Here is a 20,309-nt window from a genome sequence, read left to right as displayed (position 1 = left end):
TGAGATCATCTGGATGCGTCCGCTGTTTAGGTTATAGTTTCGTTTACATTTGAAGGTCTTCTGTCGCGTTCTGTCAGAAGGTATGACATCGAGTAAGTGCCAAAGCTATTCGACCTTTTCCTTCTCAGTATATGTAGCGAGCAAATGACTTGGTACATGGCTTTTCTATACGACGGATTAACAGCGCTGTAGATCACGGGATCCACGACAGCGTTACAGTACGCAAGCACACGAACGACCTGTATAATCCATCTAAATGCCTCTTCCGATAGAAGGTACTCACCAGTGATTAAGGAACTGATCACTCCACTTAAAGACAAGATGTGGAATGGTGCCATTAGGATAAAGAACACAACACCATTTACAATCAGCATCCTTGTGATGTTGATGCTTTCTTGAATAACTCGACTTGAATCCGCACGTTTTAGTTTCGCATCTCGAGCGCTTCCTCGAATTTCTATTATAATCAAAACGTACGCAGCGTTACTGAATATCATAACAAGAAAAAACGGAAGCGTCTGGACAAAATCATTGTAAAGTTCGAACCGTTGCTTTACCGGTGTGCATAAAATGATCGTGTCTGGAATATCAGAGTATTCGTCTTCTGCGAGTTTCTTTAGACAGGCAACGACTCTATTTGCGAAGGCTGGAACAGTTGTGGCGGCAAGTATTAGCGCCAAAACACAAGCAGTCGTAATGTGTTTGAGTGCGCGTCGTTTGGAACTGAGACTATGTTTTGTGAGAGGATGGCACACTGCTTCATATCTCTCGTAAGAGAATACAGTCACCAGGAACATCGACGCAAAAAGTCCTGCGTTCTTCAGCAAAGGCATAACTGCGCACCATAAGTCTAAAGAATATGCACTGTCAAAGTAGATCGGCGATCTTATATACGCGTGAAGCTTCTCTGTAATTCCAATTATTGTATACAAAAGATCTGCTAAAGCTAACGACACAAGATAAATATTCGTTGCCGTGCGCATGCGAGGTGCACGCGCAACAACGATGATAAACACCAAGTTTGTTAGAATTGCCAGAAAAAGTAGTAACGGTAAAATGATGAGTATGTTTACAGTCTCAAAATTTGTATACAAATAAGATGGAGTATAAGTCAAATTTCTGTCGATACAAAAACTAGCGACATCCGTATAGTTGAAGATACTCGAGTCGGTAATTAGCTCGGTCGACAATACTTCTTGGTATATTTCCATTCCTGCAATGTGTAGTCGTCTGCTGAAAGCAAACGTCTCGTTTCTAAACAAACAAACAAATTCACTGTAAGAATTTACCCACAAAGAAACATTTTGTTTTAATATGTAGTAGTATAATGTTGCGGTATCGTTGGTTCAGGAAATCCAATAAAATACTTCACGTTCAATAATATTATGGATTTACCAAACGTCTTGTATAACTATAACGGTAACGCCTTTACCCGGAAAGAAACACTCTTAAAAATAAGTTTCAGGGATTACGTATATAATTAGTTGTAATAATTATGTAGTATTAGTATAATGTTGCGGTACCTTTGGTTCAGGAAATCCAAAATAGAATACTTCACGTCCACTGTAGATTCACCAAACGCCTTGTAGGCCTATAACTATAACGATAACGCCTTTACCCGCAAAGAAACATTCTTAAAATAAGTTTCAGGAATTACGTATATAATTAGTTGTAATATGTAGTAGTAGCATAATGTTGCGGTATCGTTGGTTCAGGAAATCCAATAAAATACTTCACGTTCAATATTAGGCTATTATGGATTCACCAAACGTCTTGTTAACTATAACGGTAACGTAATTCACCCGCAAAGAAACATTCTTAAAATAAGTTTCAGGAATTACGTATGCAATTAGTTGTAATATGTAGTAGTAGTATAATGTTACGGTACCTTTGGTTCAGGAAATCCAAAATAGAATACTTCACGTCCACTGTTATGGATTCACCAAAACGTCTTCTTTCCAAACACCATTCACAAACTCAGGTTTTCAACGTATGCATCGGTAACGCATTTACCCGAAAGTAATAATTTAAAAAAAACTTTCTTAAAAACAGGAATTGCGTATAGAGGCCTAATTAGTGACATTGTAGATTGCGTCGGTACTTTTTTGTTTCAAGAAATGCAAAGTAGAATACTTCACCAATACTCCGAATGAAGAATGTCGGAATAAATTCGCTTTATCATCAGCTTATCAACCGATTTTTAACAGCTGTCGAAATTGGTAGCTATGTGGTTTGTTTGTTCGTTCTTGTTTGTCGGCATACACCGTAATGCTGTGAAAATAATAAACCCACTCGCTCTTCAATTAATTACCACGTATGTGCATCTCGAGTAAATGCGTTTTCGTTTTTCTCGAGTTTCAAGAACGCACGTTTTCCGAGATCGTCAGCGTTATGTACACAGTCCATCCTAATAAAACTTGAAGATGTGATGCTCGTTTAAGTTTACATTATAACAAGAAACCACTATCTAATAGAATTGAGTAAATATAATAATATTGATATGTTGTCATATTAAAAGTTTCAACGATTGGTAATCTAGTGGAATACTATAAAACACGCGCTTCTCGAAAATTCTATGAAACCTCTCACGATTGATTAAAAATCTATGAATAGATTTAATATGAATAGATATAGAATATTGGCCTACTGGTACTGCATCATCAATTCGCGTCTTTTTTTAGTTGCGTGCAACGCGACTCTACAGCTCACTAGTCGGTCGGTCGGTAAACACTAACTTGAGCACGCGACTGCAGCCATGTATATGGCCTTGTTTCACACACAGTTTATTTGATGTAAGCAATTGAAGTTAGACTTTTGTTACTAGTTTTGGTTTAATAGAGAGAGAACATTTCATTTATATGAGTTACACATTATCATACCGAATGTTCACATGCATTTCACATGTTTGATAATTTATTTTAAAAATACCTCTAATGGTTAAGTACACATACTTATCTCATGATTCTATAATTGGAAACATTAAATTGTATTTACATAGTTTTCCAAAGATAAAAAGCTTTAGTTTTGATAATCGTAGTAGAACTTTTACTCTATATTAAAGTAATGCAATTAATTCAATGATGTTAAAACTCTGTGATCCAAATTCAATCAACTAAGTTGGTTCCACTCACCAAGATAACTGTGCCTATGAATCACTAAGTCTGTTCGGGCCCAACAATTTCAACAGTTAAGTTACGCTTATTTTCATTTACATAAATAGGAATATAAATAGATCTATAAAAATAACCCATCCGATTACATGGAAGCGAGATGTAACTCGTAAAACTTAATGTAACTGGAAATGCAGAACAGAAATAACAATACAATATTCATTTTAATTGCGTTTTATTGATTGATATTCTGCACAGTAATTTGACCTCTCGTCAGCATTATTTTTTTTCCTATGAGGTTAAGGCAAATGATGAATCATTCATAAGAATAATTTTGACATAATAGAAAGAACACCACGGTTCATTGTATGTTAGACCCGAAAGTTCATTGTTTGTCTACAAAACATCGGCCCAAGACGACCTAGACAGGGTTTCGCTTTCTTGCGGTTGAAATCAATTAATGCTGGCGATCGACGATTATACACTGCATGTCCGTGGGAGGTATTTTGTTATCCAATGCGGAGAAGCGTTCTAATAGTATAGTCATTAGGTTTGTGTCTTTAGGAGGGCCCTGCGTCACCAAAACTACGTTATGCTATAGATCTGCTCGCATCACTCTCGTATGCCTACTTTACATTTTCTAGTTTGGATACATATTATAGGCATATACAGTCGATTTAGTTAAAATCAGAGTGCAAAATATTGCATAGAGAATCATAGCTATTATGAGTATCGACACCTGTTGGTTTATGCTAATTTATTTTGTGTTCTTATGTTAATATGTTACTACACCCATACTTGGTGTGTATACGATACAGTATTCATTTATGTTTATTCACAAATATGTGTCAAATTGTTGACGATTAAAACCATCTTTCATGTTTAAAAATGTACAGTTCACATCCTGTCGGCTACGCGGTCGTCCCCCTGCGATTTCGTCATCGTCTTGGCGACGACATCGCCAAAACACCAACACGTACGCATTACGATACCGCTGGTTCACTATGACGTATATTATTGGATTAATGGCAGCGTTCATGTACAACAGCAGCCTACCTATATTAAGAAAAGTATGATTTTCCGATGGATCATCGCTGTTGTAATCACCAATAGTATGCTTTATCATCGCCATTAATGATGTTATTTGGAACGGTGCCAAAAGCAAGAAAAATGTTACGCCGTTTATTAATAGCATTGCTGTAATCTGGTTCCCGGCTCTAGTTAACGCTTTGGATCCTTTAGGGTGTAGACGCGAATCAGAATTGCTCTTCTTCAGGCCTATGACAATCAGAATATGCGTGATGCTGGTAATAGTCCAGGCGATAAAGAATGGAACTGTCTGTATAAATTCATAATAGATCACAAAACCCTTGTGGACACTGCCGCATATATCAATGACGACAAATTCGCCATCCTTTAGAGGCCATACTCCGCAATAAGATTCTTCTTTACCGACGGCTGGTGACATCGAGGCTGAGAGAAGCACCGCGATGACCCAAGAGCCGAAGTTCTGTCTTCTAACCCTTACCCTAGAGTGTATTGTGTAGGCTCTGATGGGGTAACATATGACTCTATATCGTTCCAATGCGATTAAAGTAACTAAGATTTGAGCCGTGAAAGAAGAAGAGTTCTTCAAGATCGACGTTACGGTACATCCAAGGAATGTCTTCTTCCCAGAGTGGATGTTCACATCTAACTCGTAATAGCTGTTTAGTTTTTCTCCCACTGCTATCAGTAAGAATATAATATCTGCTATTGATAAATTTATAAGGAAATTATTTACAGCAGTATGAAGATATGAGATACGATATGAAACGAACATAAATGAAATGTTTGTAATGACGCCAACGGACATTATAACTGGAAACACGTAGCAAACACATATTGTCTCCCAATTGGAATATTCGTTGCTCTCTGTCAGATTTTTGAATGTATAGCAATCCCCACGACATAGAGTCATTTCAACACTGCACGTGTTTGTGAATAACACAGTGCCCATAACGTCCACTCAACCAGTTACCAATCGTTGGATTTTCACAATAAAAGCAACAATAATATGAGCGTTCCGATGCTGTTTCGCTCCCACAACCAGTGCATCACTAACAAAGTTCTAAATTATATTTATAATTCTGCATTTATTAGGCAAATCCTACACTACACGTCTATTTGATAATTGACAGCTGAGTTTCCATCGGCCAAGGAGACGATAGAACTTATCTCTAAAATCATACTCGACTATTAATTATATTTTAATAGCTTAATGGCCAGTGCAGTATAAATCCATAAACCAGCATTACAAACACGACTTAGATTCATTCCACGTATCGTGCATTTATGGTACGGCAAGAAACTGTATATTTACTCTTTAGATACCAGATCGATTACAAGATATGATCGTGTTAAGAAGATTTGATGACGAAAGTCTCATCCGGGTATTCGTTTTGCGGTATTAGTGAGCATGATGATTGTAACGCGTAGCGTCGCAAAGATGACGCGATAAAACGACACACAACGGGTCCCGGGCAACAAGCAGTTTATTGGCAAGATAATGGTGTATCTAATGGATTTCGAAATTAATTACCGGCTAATTGGAAAAGAGAAAAAACATCTGTGATGTCTTACACCGGACTGTTTACAAGCGAACGCCATCTTTGAATAATGCAAATGAGTTTGTTGGGTGTTTTTTTTCGATTCGTGCACTAATACTGATTTCATAGTACTTTTTTTTGTTTGGAAAAGTAATATAAATTGTATTTAAATAAATTTATCTAGTACAACATGAGAATTTGAATAATAGCATTCGTTCCTACGTTTAAACAAAAAAATATGCGTAGGCCTACATAAAAAGATACCTGAATACAGGATCTCAACTTCCATTCAAACGGGGTAACATCATTATTATTAATTTATCTCACAGATTATGCATTACATTTTAATACATAATCTTTGAACATTATGAAATTCACAAAATCGTGTTAAGTTACAATATTTTACATTACAGTATATAGGTACGGACTTATAAAGTATGATTGTGTTCTGTTTGAATGAGGGCGCTCTAATAATGTATAGATGATCCAATTTAAGCATTCTAAAAATGATTATTTTTTAGTGGGATCGTACAATAATAAAAACATAAAACCCGGATTTGACACATTCGGGATTTCAAAACATTTAAGCAAGCCCCCCATAGTTCGGCCTAATTTGGAGAACTTACTTTTATAAAAGATCGAACTACTTTTTTTTCTTTCTGACCAATCAGCGAAGAAGTTTTTGCAAACGATGCAGCTGTGAGGAGGAAGAGGGAAAAACAAGGTAGGAATTCGAGTTATAGTTATTAGGCAGTGTCATATGTGTACGGTTTATTTTCATTTAAAATGTCATATTTTCTGTTAGGGTATCCTTTTCCTGCAGTCATAGCATACTGAGAGTGGTAAGTATTGTATAGATCATTTGAACGGCCTCGTTTAAGCTTATATAGTCCCTCAATAAGCTTAGTAAGTGCACAATAGTTAGGCCTGCCAAGTGCCAAGTTGAGCTTGTGCATGGCACACAGGCCGACCGGACCTTCCTACGATGACGTGTTACTGTGTACGTTACAGTAGTGGTAGAGAGGCATAGGCCTACGGTACATTGGCCCCGTCTTTGACCTGTGCTTAGCTAGTGCAGTAGTTCTAGTAAGCCATGATCTTTCCTCTTTTCTATTGTTAATTTCGCATATGTTATGCAAGATCAAGAAGATATTTTATTTTAAAAATCCGTCATTGATTATGAAGCGCGTATGATATGCATAGAGTAGTAGACGTAGCTTAATTTATTTCATAAATGTAAAGCAAAAATTAATAAATAGCATAACATAATGAACTCTTTGTTTTAAAAGTTTCCTATTGTGAAGATGAGGAACAATAGGCCCTATAAAGAGTTTAACCGTATTATTTTAACGGAAATATTAAAGAGTTTTATTGTCATAAATATTAACATAAAGTGTATTGAAGTGTTTGCGCATACTCCGGTTCTTGGTCGTGTTTTATTAATTAAGTAACCATTGTGTCATTTATTCACAGAACCGTTTTGTTTTAAACATACCTTTTTTCATAATTTCGTGCATAAACATTTATGTTAATAAAGAAGCAAGTGGGTTATACCCAGTGAGGTACATTCGGCTATAAAATCATTGGTTATACCTTATTAATTATCGTTGGAAAATATTGCAGAGTTTTATTGTTCTAAATGTTACAAAGATATTGGGAATTTCCTAGATCGTGGTTTTGTTATTAACCACTGTGGAGTCTATTTACAGAAAATGTTGGAGTAAACATTGCAATTTCATAATTCCGTCGCCTAAAATGTCTAATAGTTCGCACTTGGAGAGTTATTACCGTATTAATCATTTTGTATTGAAATATTGGAGATTTTTATTATCTACTCTATAAACACTTTATGAAAAAGTGTCTGCGCATGCTCAGTTTACGGATCGTGTTTTTCGTTTTAGTAACCACTGTATCGTTTCATTTGTTTTAAACAACTTATTTTAAAGAACGTGAAAGCACATACAAACTAGATATGAAGCATATTACATGTACGTCTGGATTCGACACGAGCAGTTTGCGGGAATACACAGATTGGGAAAGTGTAGTAACCGTGATTGTGATGCCAATTGTATTAGCATTCGGCTTAATCACAAACTCCTGTTTCATCTTCATGGTTTACAGAGTTCCTGACATGAGAATTACCATCAATATATATCTCGTCAGCCTGGCCGTGGCAGATGTCTCATTCCTGGTTTTCACCATCAGCGATAAACTTGCTAAACATGTGATGTCACCATTGTATGGAGACGCTGGACATCGCGACACATCTGGTTGCATCCTTATATATTTCTTTATATATGTAGCTAACCTTTCATCAGAACTTCACATATTAGTGCTAGCTTTTGAACGTTACTATAGTGTTTGTGTACCACTCAAGGCTAAGTTCAATCAGAAAAAGCGAGCAGCCCGTCTGCTTACAGCTACTTGGTTGATATCTGTGTTGATTGCTGCCAGTTTTACGCCTGCCTATTCCGATTACAAACTTTACTGTCTTGAAGACACAAAGTATTCAGATTTATCAGATACATATGGTGTTTGCAGATCAGTCACATCAGAGAATGAAATTGACAGTGCTAATATTTATTTTAATTTAGCACAACCTCTTATCTTTCTGGTATCATTGATACTCAGCAGTGTTCTGTACGTAAAAGTCTTACGTAAACTGCGTAGAGTTAGCGCGTCGTTGAAAAACCGCGGGATGGCGCAGACGACTCAATACCGAAAAAGTAAAGTGAAACAGTACTTTAATCGAATGCTTTGGTTCAATTGGCTGGTGTATTTCACCTTAGCAGCACCATTTCAATTGTATGCTGTTTGTGACTTTGTGTCTTACATTACTGGTGGAGATTCAGTTGCAGATTCTTCTCCATTATTTACAACATGTCGGTTGCTACTTTACCTAAATTCGTGTGTAAACCCACTTGTGTATGCGGCTACGAACCCAAAATATCGAGTTGCCTTTATAGCCGCGTGTTCGCCAAGAAAGCTACATTCTAACAATAATACCGGACAAATGATGGCAATGACGAAAACAACGATTTCAATAGCAGTAATAGACTGATTTCAGTTCTCTGAATTTTATGTATTTTTATCTAAACACACACACACACACACACTAGAAAAGGTGTATAATGGCGTGTTTTAGGGCTATAATATAGATGCATTTAATAATAATAGTTACTTTTATATTGTGTATATAATTTATTGTATATTGACCTATTATTATATCACTTCTTTTTTACTTTTATTTTAATTATTTTGGACGCAACTTCATTCAAGAAGTGTGCCACTGTTTCAAATGTGTTTCCAAATAAATTATTATTAGTATGTACCGTATTAAAGCAAATATTTATATTGCTACAATTAAAATAAGAATGGTCAAAGGCGCATTGTATTCGGAAATTTGCGAATTAAATGAGTTTTTTAATTCAAATCAAAGTTAGGAAAATGTTTACAAAAGGTGGGAGTTCGGTAAGGTAAAAGTGCGTCCATCTTTGTTCAGAAAACAGCAAACAGATATCAATGGTTTGCCATAGGACCAAAGGCGAACATATTGAGGAACAGGAACAAGTTGTCTGATAAAGATGGACGAAAAAAAAGATTCAAACGTTAAAACGTTATTCCACTTACGCTTAAAGTAGGCTAGTTTACTTCGTGAACTTTAATTATTTTATAGTAGGCCTAGTAAAGTATTCTAAATTGACAAGTTGGTTGTATGTCTTTGTATTAAGGTCTGTTTACACAACAAAACGAATATAATAATGTTGGCCATCGTACATGTTGTTAATTTTATTTATTCTTTCCTAACCAGAAATTGTTTTCGTTTTGATATTGTACATCGAGAGTATCTTATCATGTGTTGCCAATTACCAATCGATCTACATTAGCCTCTGTATATTTTTCATGCACTCACACTCACACGTCTACCACTACCGCGGAAGATTTTATTGAGTATATTATTCTCTAAATTACAAATCTTAATGGTAGTAGTAAGAAAATTTAATTAAACTTATGGTTCAGATGATCCTCTTTCACATTCATTTCTGTTATTGTTTGTTTGTACAAATTAATTTATTTACCATAAACGTGAAATTTGCAGTTACCACGGATAATGTAAACAACACATAAGTTGGTGACGATATTGGTGAAGTGTTATTATACAGTAGTTAAGTACAATGACACAGAGATTTGCCTATGAAGACACAGACAATCAGACGTTCTACGAAACTTGGTTGAAGATACTGGTAGATGTAAAATGCCGATTTGTTTGACGCATAGACCTATATAGTTATTATATTTTTAAATGTCAGTGAACTCTAGGTACTCAACAAACGATTACAAGATAGTATAGATATATATCAGTGGAATATGTGACGTAATGTAATAGAGTTACAACGGATAGAGTGAGTAACAAGGAAATATACCAGATCACAAAACAAGAAGAATGGAGTAAAATAATGAAGCGAAGAAGACTAAAATGGAAACACACCTAGACTACCGGATGATACACCAAGTAAACAAACAATGAAAGAAACAAAAGAAAAGTAAAAGATAACTAGATGAACCAAATACAACATAAATAAAATAAACACAATAACAAACCATCCTGCCCTAAAGAGAAACAAAACGTGGAAACTGTAATGTCTAAAGTAGCGGAAAACGTTTAAGAAGAATTTTTCAAACCATCTTGCATACTAATTCTTGCCAGATGGTCTATTGTTATTTCACATCTCAATTCTATTTAATTAGACTATTTTACACAGGAGGTTTTTGCATTATTTTCAACAGTTTAAACAATTTTTAAATTAGGATAGAGATAAATATGAGATTTTTTTTGGAAAGATTGTGATGGTATTTTAAAAAATTCAGGTCATCCAATTTCATTAAAGGTAATAGGACCTTCTGATTGTTTACCAGCGACGTCCATCGGCAGGTCACACCCATTTTTATTATTTTATTGGATCTTAGATTCTATGATTGCGCAACATGTTAATCTAGGAATAATTTATCTTTAAGATCAAAGTAAATATTGAAGAACTTCAATATTGCTTTGACATTTCTTGACAAACAACTCTGTGCGCAGAATCAGTATATGATCGTGTTGTTTGTATTAAGTGCCACTTTGTTCTCATTAAGAAGCATTTACAGAGTAATTTTTATACCATCGTACTTCTTTTCTTCCGCTGTAAAGAATAAGATATGAAGAACATGGATTGTATACAGGGATTTGACTCGAGTAATTTGCGGGAATACACAGATTGGGAAAGTGTAGTAACCGTGATCGTGATGCCAATTGTATTAGCATTCGGCTTAATCACAAACTCCTGTTTCATCTTCATGGTTTACAGAGTCCCTGACATGAGAATTACCATCAATATATATCTCGTCAGCCTGGCCGTGGCAGATGTCTCATTTCTTGCCATAAGCATCAGCGATAAACTTGCTCGACATGTGATGTCATCGTTGTATGGGGACGCTGGAAATCGCGGCACAGCTGGTTGCATTCTTATAGTATTCCATGTATTTACAGCACTATTGTCGTCAGAACTTCACATATTAGTGCTAGCCTTTGAACGTTACTATAGTGTTTGTGTACCTCTCAAGGCTAAGTTCAATCAGAAAAAGCGAGCAGCCCGTCTACTTACAGCTACTTGGTTGGTATCTGTGTTGATTGCCGCCAGTTTTACACCGTCTTATGCCGACTACAGACTTTACTGTCTTGAATACACAAAATATTCAGATCTATCAGATACATATGGTGTTTGCAGATCAGTCACATCGGATAATGAAATTGACGGTGCTAATATTTATTTTAATTTAGCACAACCTCTCATCTTTCTGACATCATTGGTATTCAGCAGTGTTCTGTACGTAAAAGTCTTACGTGAACTGCGTAGAGTTAGCGCGTCGTTGAAAAACCGCGGGATGGCGCAGACGACACACTACCGAAAAAGTAAAGTGAAACAGTACTTTAATCGAATGCTTTGGTTCAATTGGCTGGTGTATTTCACCTTAGCAGCACCATTTCAATTGTATGCTGTTTGTGACTTTGTGTCTTACATTACTGGTGGTAATTCCGTTGCAGATTCTTCTCCATTATTTACTACATGTCGGTTGCTTCTTTACTTAAATTCGTGCGTAAACCCACTTGTATATGGGGCTGCGAACCCAAAATATAGAAGTGCCTTTATGGTTGCATACTCACCAAGCAAGTTACAGCCGTCCAACAACCATGACAATTTGACGACAGGACAACGCATGACTACCACGAAGCCAACAATTGCATTACCTTCTGTAGACTAGTCGTTTTCATTATGGAAGAGCAAGCAATATTTGAGAAGACTGATATCACTAAAGAGACATATTAGGGATCTTTGGATTTCCGACAACCGACGAGCTACCTACTGTAGGTCAGGTCAATCGATGTGTCGTCGATCGGCACCTGGATCTAGAAACCATCGACACTGTGTCGAGATGAGGGGCAAAGGCACACACAATATCTCCGTATGATATGCGCGCAATGAATCGTCGTCGGTCGTTCCAAATCTAAATCTCCATATTATCTGTTGAATTCATGTTAAACTTAAGTGTTTGGAACGTTTAATTGTATCATCTTTTAGGAGGAATTTAAACATATAAATTAACGGCCAAGTGAATTTTGCCATTTTAAATGTTGAGGCCTAACCACCCGATAAACGAGCGGTATCATGTCTAGCGACAATAAACAGAATCTAGTATCGTGTCTTCTGACATCAACCTGTATAGCCTCTAGGAACTATAGTAGACTTTATATACTATAGTAGCCTCTTCAAAGCGTTGGTTCTATCCTTATGTGCCATCTAGAGTGCTTCAGCTTTCCATTCGGTAAACTAAGGTTCAAACCCAGCGTGATCGTATCGTATTAGCAGTGGCATAACGCAGAGGCCTAAGGACCCTGATTTAGGGATGGTAAGTGGCCCACTAACTCTGGAGACCTCAGGCGTTTTAGGCTTGTTCGTCATAGTTGTATGCGTATGAGGCTGTTGCTGTCAGCAGAAACGATATTTGACTGAATGTTTATTGTCACTAGATTGTGACTGTGGCTTGACTGTCGTACGAGAATCGGCTGGCATAACTATAAAACCGTCAGATGTTGAATCAATAGTTGAAGTTGTAAAACCTATTTTAAATGTCGAAAGAATCGGGACAATTGTTATTACGATTGGATTGACACAATCATTAGGTTAATTGAATTATTAAATCCTTTTACGCCACTCTCTTTAATTCTCATTAGGACATAATAGTACGTAGATCATTAACTTATTTTAAAATTGAAGTAAGAGTGCTAGCAGTGACAAGTCAATTATTGATAATGATGAAAAATGTTCTTATAGAGTTGCTGTAGGATTTATGTATGTATAGTTTTGTTATATATAGTAAAATAGAAACAAAGTTACTAGTCTTTGTCTTTTGTTAGTAGTATTGTACTTTATTGCTATATCCTAATATAGACATGATTTGGTGTGACCAGTTTAGTAAAAGATGATTGTGGTGCAGAAGTTACTTGGCCTTCCTACGCTGGTCTATAGAAGACAAAGAGTTGATATAATCCAGGTCTCTAGAATTATCATGGATTCTTATTTTCGAACTAGAGGTCTTATTAAATTCTCACGAGCTAGGTTAAATTTGAACTTTTTCTGTTGTTTTATCGTGGAACTCTCTCGTCCTGTTGATGTGCTGCTCTGTCAGTTCATAAATTCTTTTCAAAGCCAACTAAACATTGCATGGGTAAACCGCTCATTAAAGTTTGCGCCATACGATGAGATTTCAATCATATTGAAGAGGGGCTTTTAAGTACTTGTACTTGTTCCCGCTATTTAGCGGGAACAAATAAGTAAGTAAGTATGCACTCCGAGGACTTCAAGGAAAAGAGTTTATAACGGTCTCTTATAATTTCTTCTATGGCGCCCTCTATATCGTCACACAATCTCGTGTTGCATATGATGAACAATGTAGGGATAATGACCGGAAGTTGTATACTACTACTGCCCCACTACTGTTGTACATAATTATATGCTAGTATATTTTAGTTGTAACACAGTTTTTTTATTTACGTTAATACGTTTTTCTGTGAAGGCTCAGCTGAACAACTCAACTGTTAATAAATTGGCGTATTTGATTTTCTTTGTGATCACCGCCGTGATTTAACCCGGTTGTCAACATGTGCTGTCGGACTTTTGTATTTATATAAAGATGAAGTGCATGCTTATAATGACATCTTTTTCATCATCATCATCATCATCATCATCATCATCATCATCATCATCATCATCATCGTCATCGTCTTCACCATCATTATCATCATCTTCACCATCATTATCAGCATCATTAACATGTTTTACTCTTTATCATCATTTGTCTTCGTCATCGTCAACTTTTTTATCATCGTCTACACACCATCACTTATAGATTTGAATGTTTTTGTGCATCCAACACGACCGAGACCGACAACAGGCATATGATTCAAGTAGGTAACAATTATAGCCTAGGCTTTTACCTGCTTTTTATTTGCGATCAATTCAAAATACATTTATTTACTTACATATGTGTCTACATTCTTAATATTTTGTCTATTATGTTGTTAGTATTCCTTTATATGAATGCAACTAGTCGGAGTTTTTTTATTTCAGCTCGCGATTTTCTTTCTCGTATGTAAAAGATGTAGACATATGAATTTACAGAAATCAATACAATATTATTATGTCATAGCTATTGTAAAAGAACAAGACGTTCAATTCATAATTAGTGTGCCAACATTTTTTATCTTGTTACCAATATTATTAATTCGAATCGCAGTATAAGTACTAGACTAACATTTGTGGTATCATTTTGTGAATAATAATATGGTAGTGTTGTATTTGAACACACATTTGCAAACATGTTTGAAAACATGATGCAATTACGAACCGATTATAATACATTCTTTACATAACATAAACTAAATCTTACATAGAGATTTGCGATTAAAGAGTACGTGAATTACATTCAAGTCCACTTCCATTTTTAAGATCGTCCAATTTTCTTGTAGACGAAAAAGCAATTTTAAAAGCTTTCCGATATCTTGGGTTAGTAGCACCGTAAACAATTGGATTAATACAGGAATTGACGTATCCAAGAAGGCGAAACGTAGTATTCAATACTGCCTCTACATGCGGTTGCACAAGTTTGGTACCGGTAATGTTCGACACAAATCGGAACAAAGAACAGATGTTGAACGGCGCTAGCAGAATGAAATACACTATTCCATTAAAAAATAACATCCGGTTAAAATGCTGCCTTATTAGTTTGTTCTTTCGTTGTGACGTATGTGCCATGCCGCGATTATCTACAGACTTGTTAACCTGACGTAAATGACGTAATATCATTACGTATAGAATGTTACTTGCGATTACTGACGTGAAAAATGCAAACGTTTGTGTTAAATTAAAGTAAATATACGTTGCATCAATACTGATGTCTGTGGTGTATACAACAGACATACAAGCACCGTATGTTTCCACGTACGTGGTGTTCCACCAAATGCAGCGAAGTTCATAATTTGCAAAAGCAGGAATGAAGGTGATCGCCATCGAGGCAGATACTAACCATGTAGCCGTTAGCAGACGAACTGCTCGACGATGTGGATTGATGTGAGCTGCTAGTGGTACACAAACGCTATAATAATGTGCAATTGCCAACAACAATATGTGAAGCTCTGACGACATTAGTGTCGTGTTGACCAATAACGGAATAAGTATACAACCAGAGGTGCCAACGTTCGCCAAGTTCCCTTCCAAATCAGAGATGGCATGGCGAAAAAGCTGATCAGCTACACTCAAGGTAAGACACAAGGAATCTGCGACTGCAAGGCTTACAAGATGAATATTGACAGTAATGCGCATGTCTGGAACTCTGTAAACTATGAAAATAAAACATGAGTTTGTTGTTAAACCAAATATCAATAGCATAGGTATAACTATCACTATAACTGCATTTTGCCAATCTTTATATAGGTAATCGTTTCTGTCAAATGCAGACATATTCCAATGAACGTCACAGTTCATGTTATCCATTTTGATGCATTTCGTATTTGTTCTCCTCCGTTCGTCTTTATGTTGCTGCAGGCTTCCAAAGGTCGTAATTACCACTGTCGTGTGCGCCGTTTAATTAGGCGTAATCGCTTCTAATGTAGGCCTAAGATTCTAAGATAATGCTACTAATTATGCTCAATTATTATTTATAATTGTAAATCGTTTTGGTAGCATTTAAGAGATGTCATAAACTGCAATGTTTAAATACACTTAATACGATCAATAACACTGATAATGGTTAGACTAGCTTTTTACGTCATGTTAAACGTTGGGGTTTCCATGGATAATGTTAACAATTAATAAGAAATGTGTTAATTGTAAATTGTTACACGTGGTAATTAACCACAAGTATAACGAGATAACGCGAATTATACGTGCACGTTAATTGAACATTCTCTACAATAAGGTGTTTCGTGAATTTAGGAATAACAATTTGTAAGCTAGAAACATTGACACATAAACCTGCTTTCTCATAGTATATCATCATATATATCATCATATATAATCATTATGATGTCTAAATAAGTATAGTTAAACTTTTTTCCTAACAATGAATTAACTACTTAGTGGCAAAACATACTCTGAACATAATGCGGTTGATAGATCTTTTCTGAGTTATTGGCTAATCGTTTCCATTCTGTCTCCGAGCATAGAGTACATCCGTTCCATGTATTAAGACGCGATTAGTTTTGTCGATTTCCTATTTATTTGGCAATTTAATGAGGACAAAATGGTTCCTTATGGCATTGACTCTTTATGTTATTCATCACAGTATTTTCATCAGTTCTAGTGTCATTTCAATGAATTGTTAATGTTTGTCGTTCTTGCAATGTTCTTTATTACTCACTTATTGATATTGATATTGATAACTCCATACCACTTCTTTAAGACGACATTTCGCTGTAACCATTTATTTTTATTTACAAATTATTTACACATAGTCTTACTTATAGTAACGGCGATCATGTCCGTTCAAATATGGACCGAATACATTCCGTATAACATGATGATATGAGCAACAAGTAGCCCTATTCGGATGGGATGTAAAGCCGTTGGTCCCGTGAACAAATAGTACACTATTCGAAAAAGAGTAGGGGACCGTCTTCCGCTGATCTGGTAGGTGCTGCACTGCTGACAATTTGGATCCGTGGACGACCTAATCCGATTACTTAGTTTTCAGGTAAGCTTGAGGACCAGATTAAAGTAATACTAATACTACATTCACATTTTATAGCTGGATTCATGCAACGCTCTAACAGACGCCTCGTCACAATTCACTGAGTCAGAAGACGTCCATTTGATGATGATCATACAGAGATTATCTTGTAAATATCCTATCATATGATGAACATACGCTCGTCACGCTTGCCATATGAATGTTTGTTGCCTCGTTTTTTTATAATGCTAATTACTGCCTCATTTAGATACAACCTGTGTTATTGTACTCTAGGCGTTGATTTCAGTTTTGATGATGAGAATAGTTTCTCGAAACATGTCGCGGTATTTTAAGGCAATTTGCCTATTCATCAAATGCCTCACAATCTTGATTTTAGAAGTATCATTTGAATTCCCTGCAACATTCCGTCGACGCCTTACATTTTACTCTGACGGAGAAAGAAGTGTATACTAACAAGAGTTCCAATAGACCTACAACAGACAATCTCATTTTCTTATGATGGTGATGATGATAGGTGATAGCAACCAGTTTACAAATTGGGCGTAGTGTGTTTAGTAAAATATGTCGTTTTAGACTTTTCTTTTTCGATACTTATGGGTTCAATCCTAGGTCGTCTTTTCACCGAAAATGCACTAATAAAAGCCCTCCTATATCTTGGGTTAGTAGCGCCGTAAACAATAGGATTGATACAAGAATTGACGTATCCGAGAAGGCGAAACGTAGTATCCAAAATAGACGTCACATGCGGTTCTAGAAGTTTCTTATCGTCGTTGATGAGCGACGCAAAATAGAATAAGCAGTAGATGTTGAACGGTGCCAAGAGAAAGAAATACACTAAACCATTAAAACATAGCATACGGTTGAAATGTTGTCGTATTTGTTCGTTTCTGTACTGTGACGTATGAGCCATACCACGATTTTGCAAAGACACGTTAACGCGACGTAAATGACGTAACACCATTACGTAGAGAATGTTACTTGCGATTACTGACACAAAAAAGGCAAATGTTTGTGTGATCTGATAGTAGATAATAGCAGCATCAATATCGTTTTGAAATGAGATGGAGAGACAAAATGAATAAGTCTCAACAAAGACACTGTTCCACCAAAGGCATACGCGGGTATAATCAACACATGCTGGTATGAAGCTAAGAGCGAGTGACGCTGATACGCACCATGTAGAGGTCAGAATAATTGCCGCTCTCTTTCGCGGGTTGATATGAGCTGTTAGTGGTACACAGACACTGTAATATCGTTCGATCGCCAACATTAATATGTGCAGTTCTGATGACATTAATGATGTATTGATAAAAAATGTAATTATAACACAACCAGCTGTCCCACGATTGCCAGCGTCTCCAAACAACGGAGATGCGAGATACCGACCTATCTTGTCCCCGATGCTCGATATCAGAAATAAAATATCCGAAACTGCAAGACTAATAAGGTACATATTTATGGTAATTCGCATATCAGGAGCTCGGTAAACCATGAATATAAAAGAAGAATTCGTGATTAAACCGGATACCAACAGAATCGGCATGATTATCACCGTACTTATATATTGGTAATTTGTATATAAGACATCATTCCTGTCTAATAAAGACATATTAGAGTGATATTCACAGTCAGCCAGCATTTTGCTATCGTCTGCTTCCATTGCGTTCACACTATTCATACGTGCTTACTGGAGTAAACTGTTTGAGGTGAAGCTCCCGTTTCCGAATCGATGTTATGTTGAAGTGGACCAAGTTTTCGCCAATTAAGCTAACTTAAATACCGCAGGTGTGACGATTACACTCAGGTGTATCTTGAAATGTATATGTATCCATGGTGTTATCAGAGAGCTGTTTATTTAATTAAATTTGCTAGTTGGTTCAAATATTGGATAGAACGCTTATCTCCAATTTGCAATTAATTATCTTAATTGTAGGCATAACTGGATATCTACATAAGCACCATACGGTGTGCGATTATAAAGATACTAAGATGATACGGAAATACGTTACTAAACGTTACTAAAGCTATGAAAGTGTAGGCTAGGATAGGATAGATGAAAAAAATCAACCAAAACAGTAACGTGCTAATCATGACCTAGCGCTGTCCCGTGCGATGAGTATTCTAGCTAACCTAAAAACGCCATAATTACGTAGGCATATTGCTGTTTGTCGCAATCCCCTATTCGTGACTTAATCACTCCTGTCCTGTGTGACGTATAACCGAAAACCTAAAAACGTCATAATTACGTAGGCATATTGCTGTTTGTCGCAATCCCCTATTCGTGACTTAATCGCTCCTGTCCTGTGTGACGTATCCGAACACCTAAAAACGTCATAATCACGTATTGCTGATTTTTAAAATATAAATCCCATTCCTATCGATTTCCTATGTGACGTATTGCCTAATGTTAAGATACGGTGGGCCTACCACGTCTCACTAGTGACGTATTGCTTGTACTTATTATGTTTGTATAAAAATTACATTTAACCAACAGACTAAGTTGTATCTAATTTCACCACATAAGAAGGTCTGTACTGAAATTAAATTAGTTTTGCTAACAGAACGTTCCAGGCCAGTGTTGTGGTTGTCATGATTGTCTGTTATCCTGGTAATTAGTAATTAGATTCTATATCAGTGATTGTTATAATTTGAGTTATCAGTTTGTTTCAATAGCGAGATCCTGTTGATAATAGTTATAATTCCAATACCTCCAGTAACTACGTTTGAGAGTTATAGCTCTAATTATTACTCCCAACAATTTACAGTTGGCTGTCAAAGAAGGGGAGAGGAGTTCTGAACCCCAGAATACGCACCTGAATGGTGCCTACAATTCGTATCACGAATAGATTTCTCTCATTTATACATGATATAATCAATACTGTGTTCATCACTATTTTTAATTTGTGTATAATAACCATCTTTTAAAAGAGGACAACCTGTTCAAATTCTTTATCAAAAAAGCGTCGGATTAAGTGTTATACGTGTGTAAATCGTTATTCTAATCCATTTGGGCACAATCTTGTTGACAATAGTGCAATATTATAGGCTTACAATAATTTATAGCATGTAAACATTTATGGATGGTTTGTTGGTTTTTTTTTTATTGTCAGTCACAGTCATCTGGTTTGAGGTATAACATTCAATCAGTGTTTGTAACCAGGAAGCTATGTATGTCTGTCTGTATGTCCACTGTTCTGATTCACTAAAAAAAAAAAGACCGCTGATACTATATAAGAGAGAAGTTTGTTTACCGATCTTGGTCTATTACAGTATAATCAAAACACACAAAATCATGGACAAAATATTGTTTATATTGTATTTATAG

General features: G+C 36.1%; 6 protein-coding genes across 6 annotated transcripts; 2 read left to right on the top strand and 4 right to left on the bottom strand.

The window, feature by feature from the left end:
• Positions 1-26: 26 nt before the first annotated feature.
• LOC144843450 (thyrotropin-releasing hormone receptor-like) lies at positions 27-1,031 on the bottom strand. Its single transcript, XM_078700235.1, has one exon. The coding sequence runs from the start codon at positions 981-983 to the stop codon at positions 27-29; it is 957 nt and encodes a 318-aa protein (XP_078556361.1). The 5' UTR covers positions 984-1,031.
• Positions 1,032-3,945: 2,914 nt separating this feature from the next.
• Positions 3,946-5,109, bottom strand: LOC144843449 (delta-type opioid receptor-like). The gene has a single exon (XM_078700234.1). It carries the CDS (start codon positions 5,107-5,109, stop codon positions 3,946-3,948), a length of 1,164 nt encoding a protein of 387 aa, XP_078556360.1.
• A 2,561-nt stretch (positions 5,110-7,670) lies between these two features.
• LOC144842445 (thyrotropin-releasing hormone receptor-like) lies at positions 7,671-8,759 on the top strand. Its single transcript, XM_078698892.1, has one exon. It carries the CDS (start codon positions 7,671-7,673, stop codon positions 8,757-8,759), a length of 1,089 nt encoding a protein of 362 aa, XP_078555018.1.
• A 2,138-nt stretch (positions 8,760-10,897) lies between these two features.
• Positions 10,898-12,001, top strand: LOC144842444 (thyrotropin-releasing hormone receptor-like). The gene has a single exon (XM_078698891.1). It carries the CDS (start codon positions 10,898-10,900, stop codon positions 11,999-12,001), a length of 1,104 nt encoding a protein of 367 aa, XP_078555017.1.
• Positions 12,002-14,295: 2,294 nt separating this feature from the next.
• Positions 14,296-16,170, bottom strand: LOC144842463 (neuropeptides B/W receptor type 2-like). The gene has a single exon (XM_078698909.1). The coding sequence runs from the start codon at positions 15,787-15,789 to the stop codon at positions 14,701-14,703; it is 1,089 nt and encodes a 362-aa protein (XP_078555035.1). The 5' UTR covers positions 15,790-16,170; the 3' UTR covers positions 14,296-14,700.
• Positions 16,171-17,513: 1,343 nt separating this feature from the next.
• Positions 17,514-18,644, bottom strand: LOC144842443 (thyrotropin-releasing hormone receptor-like). The gene has a single exon (XM_078698889.1). The coding sequence runs from the start codon at positions 18,642-18,644 to the stop codon at positions 17,514-17,516; it is 1,131 nt and encodes a 376-aa protein (XP_078555015.1).
• Positions 18,645-20,309: the final 1,665 nt, after the last annotated feature.

Source organism: Antedon bifida, chromosome 5 (genome assembly GCF_963402885.1).
Source record: "Antedon bifida chromosome 5, ecAntBifi1.1, whole genome shotgun sequence".
Taxonomy (NCBI): Eukaryota; Metazoa; Echinodermata; class Crinoidea; order Comatulida; family Antedonidae; genus Antedon; species Antedon bifida.
The sequence above is the reverse complement of the archived record's forward strand: the minus strand, read 5'-3'. Positions and strand labels throughout refer to the sequence as shown.